The sequence below is a fragment of the Rattus norvegicus genome, chromosome 15 (assembly GCF_036323735.1).
Source record: "Rattus norvegicus strain BN/NHsdMcwi chromosome 15, GRCr8, whole genome shotgun sequence".
NCBI lineage: Eukaryota > Metazoa > Chordata > Mammalia > Rodentia > Muridae > Rattus > Rattus norvegicus.
The window spans coordinates 26,760,106-26,772,608 of record NC_086033.1 but is presented as its reverse complement, the minus strand read 5'-3'; the positions used below and the strand labels follow the sequence as shown (position 1 = coordinate 26,772,608).

The following is a 12,503-nucleotide window of genomic DNA, read 5'->3' as shown; positions in this document are numbered from 1 at the left end:
CTGTGATCCTCTGTGTTCTTGAACTTCTACATCCACAGTGTCTGGAGTAGGAGCAGGTTGTTTCAGACTAAGTTGAATTCCTTTTGGAGTTCATTATCAGTTTGCATTTCCTGGGATCCCCATAACCCACATGGTATTTGACATTCCCCAGAGACTGGTTGGTTAATTCTGCAGAATTAGTTTCTATCTTTAGGGAGATATTTCTGATGTTAATTTTAAAAAAAAGATGTATTTATTTTTATGTATTTGAATACACTGTCACTGTCTTCAGACACACCAGAAGAGGGCATCAGATCCCATTACAGATAGCTGTGAGCCACCCTGTGGTTGCTGGGAATTGAACTCAGGACCTCTGGAAGAGCAGCCATTACTCTTAACCTCTGAGCCATCTCTCCAGCCCCGGATGCTAATTTTTAACTAACATCATCAGTATTTCTAACCACTTGGTCATCTCACAGAGACTTGATTGCCACGATGAAATATTTACTCAGTTTCCCTCTCTCCCTTTGGAGCACGATCAGTGAGAACTTTCCCCCATGGGCTTGGGTGTTTGAACACTTGGTCCCCAGTTGGTGATGCTGTTTGGAGCTGACTGTCCCCACCACAACAGACTCTTATCCCCCTGGAGCTGTGAGCCAAAATAAACTCTTCCTTTATATCCTGTAGAATTTCCCTCTCTTATGACCACAAAGGTAGAAAATGTTTTAACTACGACTACTAATGTGAAGAAAAAAAATCTATTAGTTACTTTATGCGCCTGCGTTTTGCGGTCATAGAACAACAACAACACATGTGTTTAGTGTGGGTCAACACTGAACTAATGAAAACGGTTAATTGGGGGATGGGGTTCGAGTGGGTATGAACAAGGGGAGGGGGGAGTAGGGCTTAGTTTTCCTTGTGTCACTGGAGATACAAGTGGGTTTGTGCAAGTGCTCAGTGCGCTACCATTGCTATACCTAGTCCTGTTAACCTTCATATTGTTATAGCTTTTCTTTTGAACCATGTGCAGATACCTTAAAGATACAATCTAAAACATCCTAAGCATATACAGTCACATACAGAAGCACATTTTTCCTACTATGCTCTACTATTACACAACCAACTAGGTTTGATTGTATTATTAGCCGAGGGTCAGAGTCATTTCCACACAAGCTTAGCACTTAATTGCAATGCTTAATCTTTGACAAAGGTGTCACAAACATATTCTGGCGCCAAGAGCCTCTTCGACAAACAGTTCTGGAAAAACTGCATGTAGAAAAACGAGACTACACGTCTTACCCTGTAGAAAAACTCATTCTAAATGGATTATATACTTTAATGTAAGACCCGAAACTTTGAGATTGATAAAGGGAACAGAGAAAATGCTTCAAGGATAGCTAAGGACCTTGGGAAAGATTCTAACTGCACAGGAAATAATCTTAATAGTTGACACAGAAGATTGCACAAGATTAAACCTTTTCAGTGCCACAAAGGAAGCAATCTTTGTAATGAAGAAACAGCCTGCTGAACGGGGAAAAAATGTTGCAATGTCTCATAGGAAATAAATGTTAAAAAAAAACTATACAGAACTGCAAAGTTAAATACCAAAAATTATATGACTAATAAATGACCTAATGAACCGAGTACATATCTCTCCAAAGAAATGAAACAAAATGGCCAATAAGGATTTGAAAATGTGTTTAATGTCCCTAGATATGAGGGAAAAAATTAAAAATTACTTTGAGACACCATGTCACCCCAGTTGGAATCATCAAGCAAAAAGTGACAGCAAAGGTTAACCAGGATGAAATGAAAGAGACATTTTTATTTACTCCTAGTCAGAATAGAAGTGGGTACAGCCAATATGGAAGTCAGGGGTTGGGGATTAGCTCAGTGGTAGAGCACTTGCCTAGCAAGCACGAGGTCCTGGGTTCAGTCCTCAGCTCCGGAAGAAAAAGACGATATGGAAGTCAATGTGGAGACTCTTCAAAATACCGAATCCTACCATAGAATCAATCCAGCCTTACCTCAAGGTCAGTGTAGCACAGAGATCCTCAGCTACCAGTGTTCATCGCTGCTGTATTCATAGGAGCCAAGAAATGGAGCCAACGAACAGCCACAGATGTACAGGGAAGGAGAACATGGGTGAGTATACACAATGGAATTGTCTTCAGCTGTCATACAGAATGAAGAACTTACGACATTCATAGGCAATGGAAATAAGACAAACTCAGAAGACAAACATTGTTTTTTCATATATATGGAGTCTATATTTAAATTTAAACATACATTGTACCCATATGTATATATGTAGGATGTGGGAGTAGGAAGGTGACTGAAAGAGAGAAAGACTAAGGGAGGGGCAGCAGAACGGGTAATAGGACGTATGTGCAGTTAAATGGGAAGGTGGAAGGGGAGACACAAGATGCTGGGATACGGGGAAGTGTAGGAGGGCAAACAAAAGTAAATAATAAAATCATAACAATATGCCTTGTGGAAATGTCTTAAGGAAACCAATTTCTTTATATACTAGTCAAAATTTAAAATTTTTGAAAAACTAATTCTGTCTGTAATTTAAAAAAAATAGTTCTGTAATTTAAAAAAATCTCATCTTATTTTTAAGTATTAGAATCCAATCAAAAAGTTTTATTTTGAGGCAGAATCTTATTCTGTATCCCAAGCTGACCTCAAATTCATGCTAATCCAAGTACTGGGCTTACAGACATGAGCCTCTAGGTCCCTCTTCAGTTTACACTTTTGTGTGGAGTTCTCTAGACAGCGCTCATACGCCTTGGGGCTTCTCTTTAGATGCACCCTTCCCTTAGCTTAGCAGGTGAGGGCTCCCACAGAGTCTGCTTTCCTGTGACAGCTCTGCCTGCCCTCCAGTCCGCTCTTGCTCCTTCCTTACAGTTCAGTGACGGCTCGCCTCACTTTGCCCAGCTTTCTTTATGGCTGTCTCAAATGCTCTCAGAAGGATTATGTCCAGCGAGGATGGAATCCAGTCAGACTGACCCTGGACGGCCCCGGGTGTTCTACGTGGCTCAAAACCCAACTCATGTTTATTTCAGAGGAGCAGCTGCTCTTCCAGTCTGGGGATTCAGAGTAGGTGAGCGCGCACCCCATTTTTAAGCATTTTGCATGTCCCAAGCGTTGTGACTCATGTCACAAATGCAAAGGTGAAAGCTTGGTGTCCTTAAGGAGGAGCCAAGAAAGAAAGGTTGTGATGTGGTCGGCTAAGTGTCAGGTGGGAAAGAAGTCGGCAGGAGCTGTCATGGTTCTGGTTGGAGAGTGGTTAGAAAGGTGAGGTGGGAGAGGAATGGGTAGGAGAATTGAGTAAACTGAGGGCTGGACCTGAGCAAGAAGCCACCGGGTCTTTAGGGAGGGGCGTATGGTACGTAGAGATGATCGCATGTGAGCTGCTGTCCAGAACCCCTGACGATGTTTTGGGTGTGTGGAACTCCACGTGACTGGTCGGATAAAGGATATAGCAGGGAGACACAGGAGCAGAGAGATGGTACTACCTCATCACACCCTTGGGTGTCCCATTATTTTCCACCATAGAACCCAAGGGGAAGAGTCACGCCATCATTTTAAGTCCTCAGGGTGAAGAGGTGAGCTCTATGTTGCTTGGGTTACAGACATTTCCCCCCCGAGTGTCATGAGGAGCAAGGCAGTTGATCCTGGTCAGATGTCTCGCGTTGCCATGATTGATTACATGGTCGTTACAGTTGCCAGACTTAGGATAGTTGATGTCAAATGAAGAAAACATTCTTTGTCTCCCTCTCTGATTTACCGGGCACAGGGTCTAGAAAGTTATCGTAGACCTTTGGGGCACGTTTGCACCCCCACCCTCTCTCTTTTATCGTCTTGCTGTTTGGGTGATTTCTCTCTCCCCAACCCTGCTGCTCCTTATGCTCCTCACGTCTGGATCAAGTCCTACTTCTCCACTGGAAACCAAGTGGCACATAGAAAAGCCTATCTTGCAGTACAGAGATTTATTAGAGACCAATGACTTCAAGTGTTTTTCCCCTGCACTTGATCTAAACCCAGGAGCCAGGAAGAATGGGGTCTAAAAGCAAAACAATGGACATTCTATTCCTAAAACCCATCAAGACAAAAAAAATACAATGTTTTTCAAGCACTAGAGAGGAAAACATCTATTGGTAAGTGTGTTTTACTTTTAAGGTAACTGGCCATGTTCGCCCCTTGCCTTCCAGTTACGTTCTTACAGTGACATTTTGGAATGCCGAGAAAATTATCTTCCACATGAACTGTGCCTAGGTCAGCCTAGGAGCCATTCTATCTACACAGAGAGAGACTGAGTCCTGATGTTTGACTTGCTCCTGGCATAAGAAGGGACAGTATACCCAGGAACGGTGTTTATTCTCCTTTCTGTGACTTCAAGGCCAACCTGGTCTATGTAGCAAGGTCCAAAGCTACTTAGTGAGTCTCAAATTACTCGATCAGACAAACAGAACAAAGCAAAACCTGTGAACAACAATGTAACACCCTCCTCAGGGTCAGGAAGCCCCTGTGCTCACCAGGCAGAAGATCAGCGCCAGAGGTTATGCCAGGGAGAAAATCCCAGGGGAAGAGGCCTTACCTACCCTTCTCTTGTTTTCCCAAGTGCAGAATACATCCCTTGGATCCGGGAGGATACCAGGCTACTCTTGGTTTAGCAGTGCGGGCTGCTGGAAGGATGGGAGGATGGAGGTGATACTGACTTACAAACTGGGAAAGAGAAATACTTCAGGGTCTCTGCTTATGATATGTCAAGGGCATCCTGGAGCAGGAAAGTCATCCCCCCGTTACATCAGAGATGAGAGGCTCAGTCCAATGAGGCGGCTTCACCAGGAATGACAGAGGACCAGAAAAAGATCTGCTTCGAGATGGCCGGTGCCTTCCCGTTACACTTCATCCTTACTTTCTGTTCTCAGGTCAAATGCTTTGCGTCTGTGGAGAATGTTCCTCTCCCCTCAAGTGCTTGCTCCAGAGCCTGTATTTTACGCACCTCTTTCTAGGGCTCATGATTCCCAGTCTTCTTACCGTTCTCTACAGACCAGCAGCATTCCTTCGCATTGGACGGTGATCCAGCAATGTGGCCTGTCTGGATTGAGGAGTACAGAACGCGTTGCATGGTGAGAGCAGAGCTAAAACTGTAGCCCTAACCTGCGCAGTGCGATTTCTGTGCATGCTGGAGGGAGGAGGGCCAGCGAGGGAGCCCCTGAGGTGAATAACCACAAAGCTTCTGTATCCTAGACCAAAGGGGCAAATGCTCCCCACTCCCACATCTAAGATCCAGGGGTGAGAGCGGGGACTAGAAGTCAGGGGTCTAACCTTTTCTGGGGATGGGGTGGTTGTCCTAAAATGTCACAACAGGAATGGGGTGTGTTCAGAACAGTACAGCTTGGGAATAAGCAGTGTTCTTAAAGTCAATCCTGATGTTTTGTTACTGGGAGTTTTTAGTTAGTTTTCTCTTACCTTTAGATTGTGTTTTCCGTATCTTTTAGTGGTGACTTTTACAGACAGCACTTTAGAATGCCATCCATTTGACCATTGGTTTTTTGGTTTTGTTTTCTTTTTAAAGTTTGTGGGACTGGAAGGTCTTGAATCAACTTCATTTCCACTTTAATTAATTATAGCAGGGACTTGCAATTCTGTTTCCAAAAGTCTAGTGGAGCCTGCTTTCAAAAAGGCTTCAGACTGTGTCTCAGAAAGGAAAAAATGTCACAAATTGAAAAGGGCCTCATGAGCTTATATTGATGTTAGCCAGGGCACTTAGCTTTCATCTAAGTGGACGGATCAATAAGGCTTCCTGCTATAGTCTCCTTTATATGGACTATGGTTACTTCAGAAATGCAGGCAGCTTGTGGCGATCTGAGTTCAGTTATCTGAGTTCAGATCTGAGTTCAAATCTTGGTTTATTGTGAAAATTCTCCATAAAAAGGGAGGATTGGTGTATAAAATGTCCCAGCTCTCCTACTGATTGTTTAGTTGGGTAATTAAAATGCAAACAAGGGCTCAGTCCCTTGATCTCTTCCCAACACGGGGGGAGGGGGGGGTTGGGGGGGGATGGGGTGGGGATGGGGGTGGGAGTGGGGAGGATGGGGTTGGGGGAGTAGGGGGTGGTGGGGAACCAATCCTGGACTTACACTTTCATCCTGATTTTCTCTGCCACTTTGTTAGGTTGACATAGGAAACTTTTGAATCCTTTGTCCTGTTATTTCTCTTGCTCCTTACTGAAATTTGTAATGAGTGTGTGTAGAGACACAAACATTCTAAGGCAGGAAATCAACTGGCCCTCTGTTTCTTCACAAAAATCACATTCTCAGATTTTCACCCGATTCAGATGTTCAGAGATATTTTCCTCATCGTAATGAAGAAGCCGTCATCGGTCAAGATTTGAGAATGAGATAGGCGAAGACACAGGCTCCTGACATTTTCTAAGACAGCTACCCTTTAGGGAAAGTTTCTCTGTAAGCAGACAGTGACCTTGAGCTTCAGGGTAGGAGACAGAGCGTCTTTTCCTCACGACCACGTTACCTGTTATCTTACAGCTGGGGAAGATAGCAATGGTTCCCAGCGGGAACCAGAGTGATGGCACTACGGAGTTTGTCCTGGCGGGCTTCCCGAATCTCAACGGCACAGGAGTGGAAGTGTTCTCCGTGTTCCTTTTCATCTACCTGTTGACTCTAACGGGCAACATGTTGATTGTGGGGGTGGTGGGAGCTGATCACCGCCTGCAGACGCCCATGTATTTCTTCCTGGGTAACTTGTCCTGCCTAGAGATTCTGATCACTTCCGTCATCATCCCGAAGATGTTGAGCAATTTCCTCTCGAGGCGACACACCATTTCCTTTGCTGCCTGTATTACTCAGTTTTACTTTTACTTCTTCCTGGGGGCCTCTGAGTTCCTACTGTTGGCCGTCATGTCTGTGGATCGCTACCTGGCCGTCTGCCGACCTCTGCATTACCCCTTGCTCATGAATGGAGCCGTGTGTTTTCGGGTTGCCTGGGCCTGCTGGATGGGGGGACTCCTCCCCGTGCTCGGCCCCACAGTGGCCGTGGCCCTGCTTCCTTTCTGCAAACAGGGTGCCGTGGTTCGGCATTTCTTCTGTGACAGTGGACCCTTGCTTCACCTGGCTTGTACCAACACCACGAGACTGGAGGAGGCTGACTTCGTCCTGGCCTTTCTTGTCATTGTCTCCTCACTCACCGTTACTGCTGCGTCTTATGGCTTCATAGTCCTGGCTGTCCTGCGCATCCCCTCAGCTTCGGGTCGGCAGAAGGCTTTCTCCACCTGTACCTCCCACTTGATGGTGGTGACCCTCTTCTACGGGAGTGCCATTTTCCTCTACGTGAGGCCATCCCAGAGTGGCTCTGTGGATACGAACTGGTCAGTGACCGTGATAACAACATTTGTGACCCCTCTGCTGAACCCATTTATCTATGCTTTGCGCAACGATCAAGTCAAGGAAGCTTTGAAAGAGATGTTCAGAAAGGTAGCCGCAAAGCTTTTTGAACAGACTTTACTTGGGGATAGTTTGAGAAAGAAGACAGTGAGTTGAAGGCGAAGGGACTCAGTTTCAGGTCCACATATTCCCAGCATTCCCTTCCTCATGAGAGGAACCACAGTGAGCTTCAAGGAGAGCAAGCCTACACTTCTCTCTCAAGCAAAAATGAATTGACTACATTATGCCTTGTAATAACCTCTCAGACTATTTTCAATATCTTATTTTTTTAATTATGTGTCTATGTGGAGGGATATGGGGTACGCCCACCAGAGACTAGGAGTCAGAGATTCTCTGGTAGGTAGACAGGGAGAAGAGCAGTGTCTGTGTAATAAAGGTGACCAACGTCCAACATGGCTGGCTTTTCTCACCCTCCTGATCTGTTACAAAAACTTGGCAGCTTAAAACAAAGGTCTGGAAAACTCTTTTCCCCTTGCCAAAAGGCCTCTGGCTGATAGACAGTTACGCAATAGCTATAGGCCAATCAGCTAGTCTTTCTTCAAACTGATCCTAAATTAGGGGAGTTTGGTGCCCCCATAGACTCGTGTGTGTGAATGCTTGGCCCATAGGGAGTGGCACTATTAGGAGGTGTGGCCTTGTTGGAGTGGGTGTGGCCTTGTTGGAGTGGGTGTGGCCTTGTTGGAGTAGATGTGGTCTTGTTGAAGGAAGTGTGTTACTAGGGGATGGGCTTTGAGGTTCATATGCTCAAGCTATGTCCAGTGTGACACACAGTCTCCTGCTGCTTATGGAGCAAGACATTAAGCTCTTAGCATCATGTCTGCCTCAGTGCTGCCATGCTCCCCACCATGATGGACTAAACCTCTGAAACTGTTGCGCCCTCCAATTAAATGTTGTCCTTTTGTCATGGTGTCTCTTCACAGCAATAAAACCCTGAGACAGGAGGGAAACTCAGACTGAGTTTTTGGCTTCTGAGTGGCCGCCATTTTTACAGTGGGTCTCTTTCTCCACGTGTTTCCAGCATGTGTGTTTTCTCACCCACCCCAACCCCCATTATCTTTCTTCAACTGCTGACTCTGTCTGTTCCCATTTGCGGAGTTTGAGATTTCTCCGCTGCCACCTGTCCCACTCCAGACAATTTTCCTGCCTTCTAATCCGTTAGCTGGCAGAGAATCTGAAGCTGATCAGGACTCCCTGATTGTATCACACTCACGAGTACAGGTGAGCAGAGAGGACACAGTGGGTGCTGGGAGCCAGTCTCGGATTCTCTGAAGAGCGGCAAGTACGCTTGATTGAGACCTCTCTCCCGCCCAGCTCAAACTATTTGATACATCAAGACCAAAATTATCATTTCACCTTCCACCCGCCGTCATCATAACCGAAGTGCTTGAATATGTGTGCATTTATCTGGAAAAATCTGTTAAAATATTCCTAATTCAGTATTTAGGAATATCTGTGTACATCCTCTGTTCAAAGGTTAAAATTTGATTACACTTTCAATAAAGTTTTCAATTATGTATGCAAACCAATAGTATTAGAAAAATATCAAAGGGAGGCCTGCCGAATGCAGCTAAATTGGTAGAGTGCTTGCCTAGCATGCGTGAAGTTCTGGGTTTGAGCCCTATCACTTTGTAAACTAGATATGATAATGTGTTTCTTTAACACTGCCGCTTGGAAGGGATCAGAAGTTCAGGGTTACTTTCACCTACAGTTTGGGATATATAAGATCCCATAAATGATGATGATGATTTAATAATAATAATAATAATAATAATAATAAGAAGAAGAAGAAGAAGAAGAAGAAGAAGGGCGGGGAAGATGACTCAGTGGGTTAAAGCACTGGCTAGGCAACTATGAGGTTCTGAGTTCAAATCCCAAGCACCTATGTAAAAGGCCAGCAGTCCTGAGAGAACCTCACCTTCAGTATTGGGAGGGAAGAGAGAGATGCCAAGACGTCACTGGCCAGTCAACCTAGTGAAAATGGTGAGCTTCCAATTCAATGAGAGACCTTGTACCTACGTGAACGGAGTGCATATATAGAGAAGCAGGCATTCACATTAAATACATACATACATACATACATACATACATACATACATCTTAATGCACACAAACATACAATCTCAAAAAAATATTATGTAGTATCTTCCATATAGCAAGCTGTCTGACTTGGATAAATTAAGAAGAAGGAATAGAGATGTCAGTCACCAAGTTTACTAGTAGACAAGGAGACCGCTTAAGATCAATCCTCTGGGGTTGGGGATGTAGCTCAGTGGTAGAGCGCTTGCCTAGCAAGCTCAAGGCCTTGGGTTCGGTCCTCAGCTCTGAGGGAAACAAAACAAACAAACAAAAAAGATCAATCCTCTGCCTCTTGTCTGTGGGAGTAGAGTGGCCATGACACAGGCTGAAACAGATTTCATGTCCTGCCTGTGGCGGTTTCTCAGTGTGCTGCTGTAGCACTTTTTAGGACACCCCGACTCTTTGCTCCACGTGTGCAGTCTGCCAGTCTCTCTTTGCAGTATTTCAAGTCAGCACATTCTTAAAGGCGTTTACCCACAGACTTCCAAAGGCTGTTTTGGACAATGTTAGCATATTCATTTCTGGTTTTCATCTGATGTAAACTACCAAGTAGTTTACAAGTAGTTTACAAGCCAAGGCACATATCTGTGTCCGAGACGACGGAAGTCTCCCGCTGTTTATTTAGTAGGGATGGCTCACGCACCTACTCCTTGACGGTTCCACTTGGGAGGCCGTGGGTTCCAATCCAGCCAGGGCTACATAGTGAGACCTGGTCTCAAAATGGGAAAAGAAAATAAAAGTCCAAAAGGCACCTTCGAAAGTTAGCCTCAGCAGCCTGGTCTACATAGTGAGTTCCAGGATAGCCAGGGCTTCACAGATGGTCCCTGTCTCAACCAACCGACCAAGAAACACATAAAGTCAGTCTCAGAAGCCCTGGAAGATCCCAACTACACCGGTATTTGACCTTTTCCCTTGATATTTCTCTTTGGCGGTTTTAATCGTTTGGTTTTGTGTGAGAGAGGAGAAATAAGAAAAATCTCGATCCCCTTTAAAAAGAAATTTAAACCAAGCTATGACACTTTTAAGTCAGTTTGACATAGGCGACAGTCATTTGGGAAGAGGAAAGCTCAACTGAGAAAACGCCCTCATCCAATTGGCCTGTGAGAAAGAAGCCTTTGGTGTGTTTTCTGGTTTGATGATTCAAGTGGTAAGGCCCAACTCGTTACCGCTGTTCCTGCTCCACAGAGCCCACCGGAGATGAGCATTCAGACAACCTTTGTAGCCAATTGAAATTCTTTATTCCAGTTGGTTGCTAATATCATGACCTAAGCGTAGCCTGGAGCGCACACAGCATGGGGTGTTGAAGGAGGAATCCTGGCATCTTGCTTAGCAGCAGGTGGGGAGCTTTACAGAAGCAAGCATCTTGACAGAAGCACCTTGTTCTCCCGTTCCTAAACTGGGGCTGGGTAAATTTTCCAGGGGATTCTTCGTCAAGGGGACCAAATTCTAGTTAAACCGGAAATAGCCTCCGCAAGACTACAAGATGGAGGAACTGTGGCGCTGCCTCGCGCAAGCCACGTGAAACAAGTCAGGAAGCAGCACCCCTCCGCTGCCTCTGCGTGAGCTCCAGGCTCAGGTTCCTGCCTTGAGTTCCTGTCCTTCCCCTGCCCCACCCCCCAAATGAAGGACTACAAGCTGTGAGATGAACTGTAAATTCTTTCCTTCCCAAGTTGCTTCTGGTCATGGTGTTTTACTGTGGTGCTTTGGATGAGAATGGCCCCCATGGGCCCGTATGTTTGAATGTTTGGTCCCCAGTTGGTGACCTGTTTTGGAAGGATTAGGAGGCGTGGCCTTGTTGCAGGAAGTGTGTCATGGCATGCTCTTTCTGCCTGTCACTTATAGATCAGCTGAGAGCTCTCAGGGCCCCAGCACCATGCCTCCCTGCCTGCTGTCATGCTCCTCAACGTGGACCGTGGACCAGGTCATGTTCACGGACCAACCCTGTGAAACGGTAAGCAGCCCCCAAAGAACTGCTTCTTTCTTTAAGTTGCCTTGGTCATGGTGTCTCTTCATAGCAACAGAACAATCAGACATGTATCATGGGTACACGGACCTTACCGAAGACGCAAGCTTCTGAGGCAACCAGACCCTATGCTGTCAGAGCTACAGACGGCACATTCTGTGTGATACCATTGGCTATGCATTCTGAATTCCTTAACTCCCTCCATAGCCTCTAAGTTATCACATCGACAAAACTTCCTCACAGTGTAGGACCCCTCCTCCCTGCTGAAAGGCCTAAATGGGTACCTTTGCTGTTTGGGGGGTGGGGTGGGGGGTGGTCTGAGGCCTTTTCCTTTGTAGCCCACCATTCTGTCTGGCATCAAATAAAGCTTGTGTGCTCGAGGACATCTGCATGGCGTTTCTCTTGAACCTAAGACTTTGCAACAACTGGCCTCAGGAAATAAACCATTACCTACAGTGACCAGTCCAGGAAGCCAACCCTACTATTCCTAAATCAGACTTAAAGGGACTCACAGCCCCCTCGCATCCAGTCCAGGAAGCCACACAACTCATTAAAAATAAGCTCTAATCCAGGAGGAGGGGAAACCCTGATCAGGAAGAAAAAAAATCAGCTCTAGAGGATGGGCACTTTACTAATGACCAATAGCCTCTCCGTTACTACTAAGGTCCAAGTCTCTTTCTTGCCAGCTAACAAGCTTCATCACTTTCTGCCTGCAACTACCAAAGACCACGGCAGCAGGTCTTGAACCCCATTCCGAACGCTTTTTGCATCTCCTTGTTTAGAGGACGTTTGCTTACTTCCACACTGGGATTAAAGTACCTCCGAATAAAAACATGAGGGAAAATGGAAGCCAAACACATTTGCAAAAATATAATCAGATATTCTCTTAATTCCCATCGAGGAGTCAAGTGGCTCAGAAGAAGCACATAGGATTCCTGGGAATACTTGAACGCATGACGGATGGTGCCGATCTGGACGGGAGTCAAATTAAACTGCGAGCTCTGGTGGTCTAG

General features: G+C 45.5%; 2 protein-coding genes and 2 long non-coding RNA genes across 4 annotated transcripts in view; 2 read left to right on the top strand and 2 right to left on the bottom strand.

Moving 5' to 3' along the window:
* Positions 1-4,139: 4,139 nt before the first annotated feature.
* On the bottom strand, positions 4,140-6,096 carry LOC134481960 (uncharacterized). Its single transcript, XR_010057910.1, has 2 exons — positions 5,461-6,096; positions 4,140-5,086 (listed from the first exon to the last, which is right to left on the bottom strand). It is a non-coding gene; the product is annotated as an uncharacterized LOC134481960 (long non-coding RNA).
* A 455-nt stretch (positions 6,097-6,551) lies between these two features.
* Positions 6,552-7,547, top strand: Or6s1 (olfactory receptor family 6 subfamily S member 1). Its single transcript, NM_001000503.1, has one exon. The coding sequence runs from the start codon at positions 6,552-6,554 to the stop codon at positions 7,545-7,547; it is 996 nt and encodes a 331-aa protein (NP_001000503.1).
* Positions 7,548-11,347: 3,800 nt separating this feature from the next.
* Rnase12 (ribonuclease A family member 12) overlaps positions 11,348-12,503 on the top strand; it is an 11,971-nt gene continuing 10,815 nt past the window's right edge. Inside the window, exon 1 of the mRNA XM_008770557.3 lies at positions 11,348-12,503. This exon is cut by the window's right edge and continues 634 nt beyond it. The gene's annotated coding sequence lies outside the window, so the exon portion shown is untranslated.
* The window catches only part of LOC134481961 (uncharacterized), a 3,797-nt gene continuing 2,989 nt past the window's right edge, over positions 11,696-12,503 (bottom strand). The window contains exon 2 of the long non-coding RNA XR_010057911.1: positions 11,696-12,503. This exon is cut by the window's right edge and continues 2,056 nt beyond it. This is a non-coding gene — a long non-coding RNA (uncharacterized LOC134481961).

Excerpts from the sequence above, each read along its gene's own strand:
- Or6s1 (NM_001000503.1), top strand. The coding sequence starts at position 6,552 with ATGGTTCCCAGCGGGAACCAGAGTGATGGCACTACGGAGTTTGTCCTG.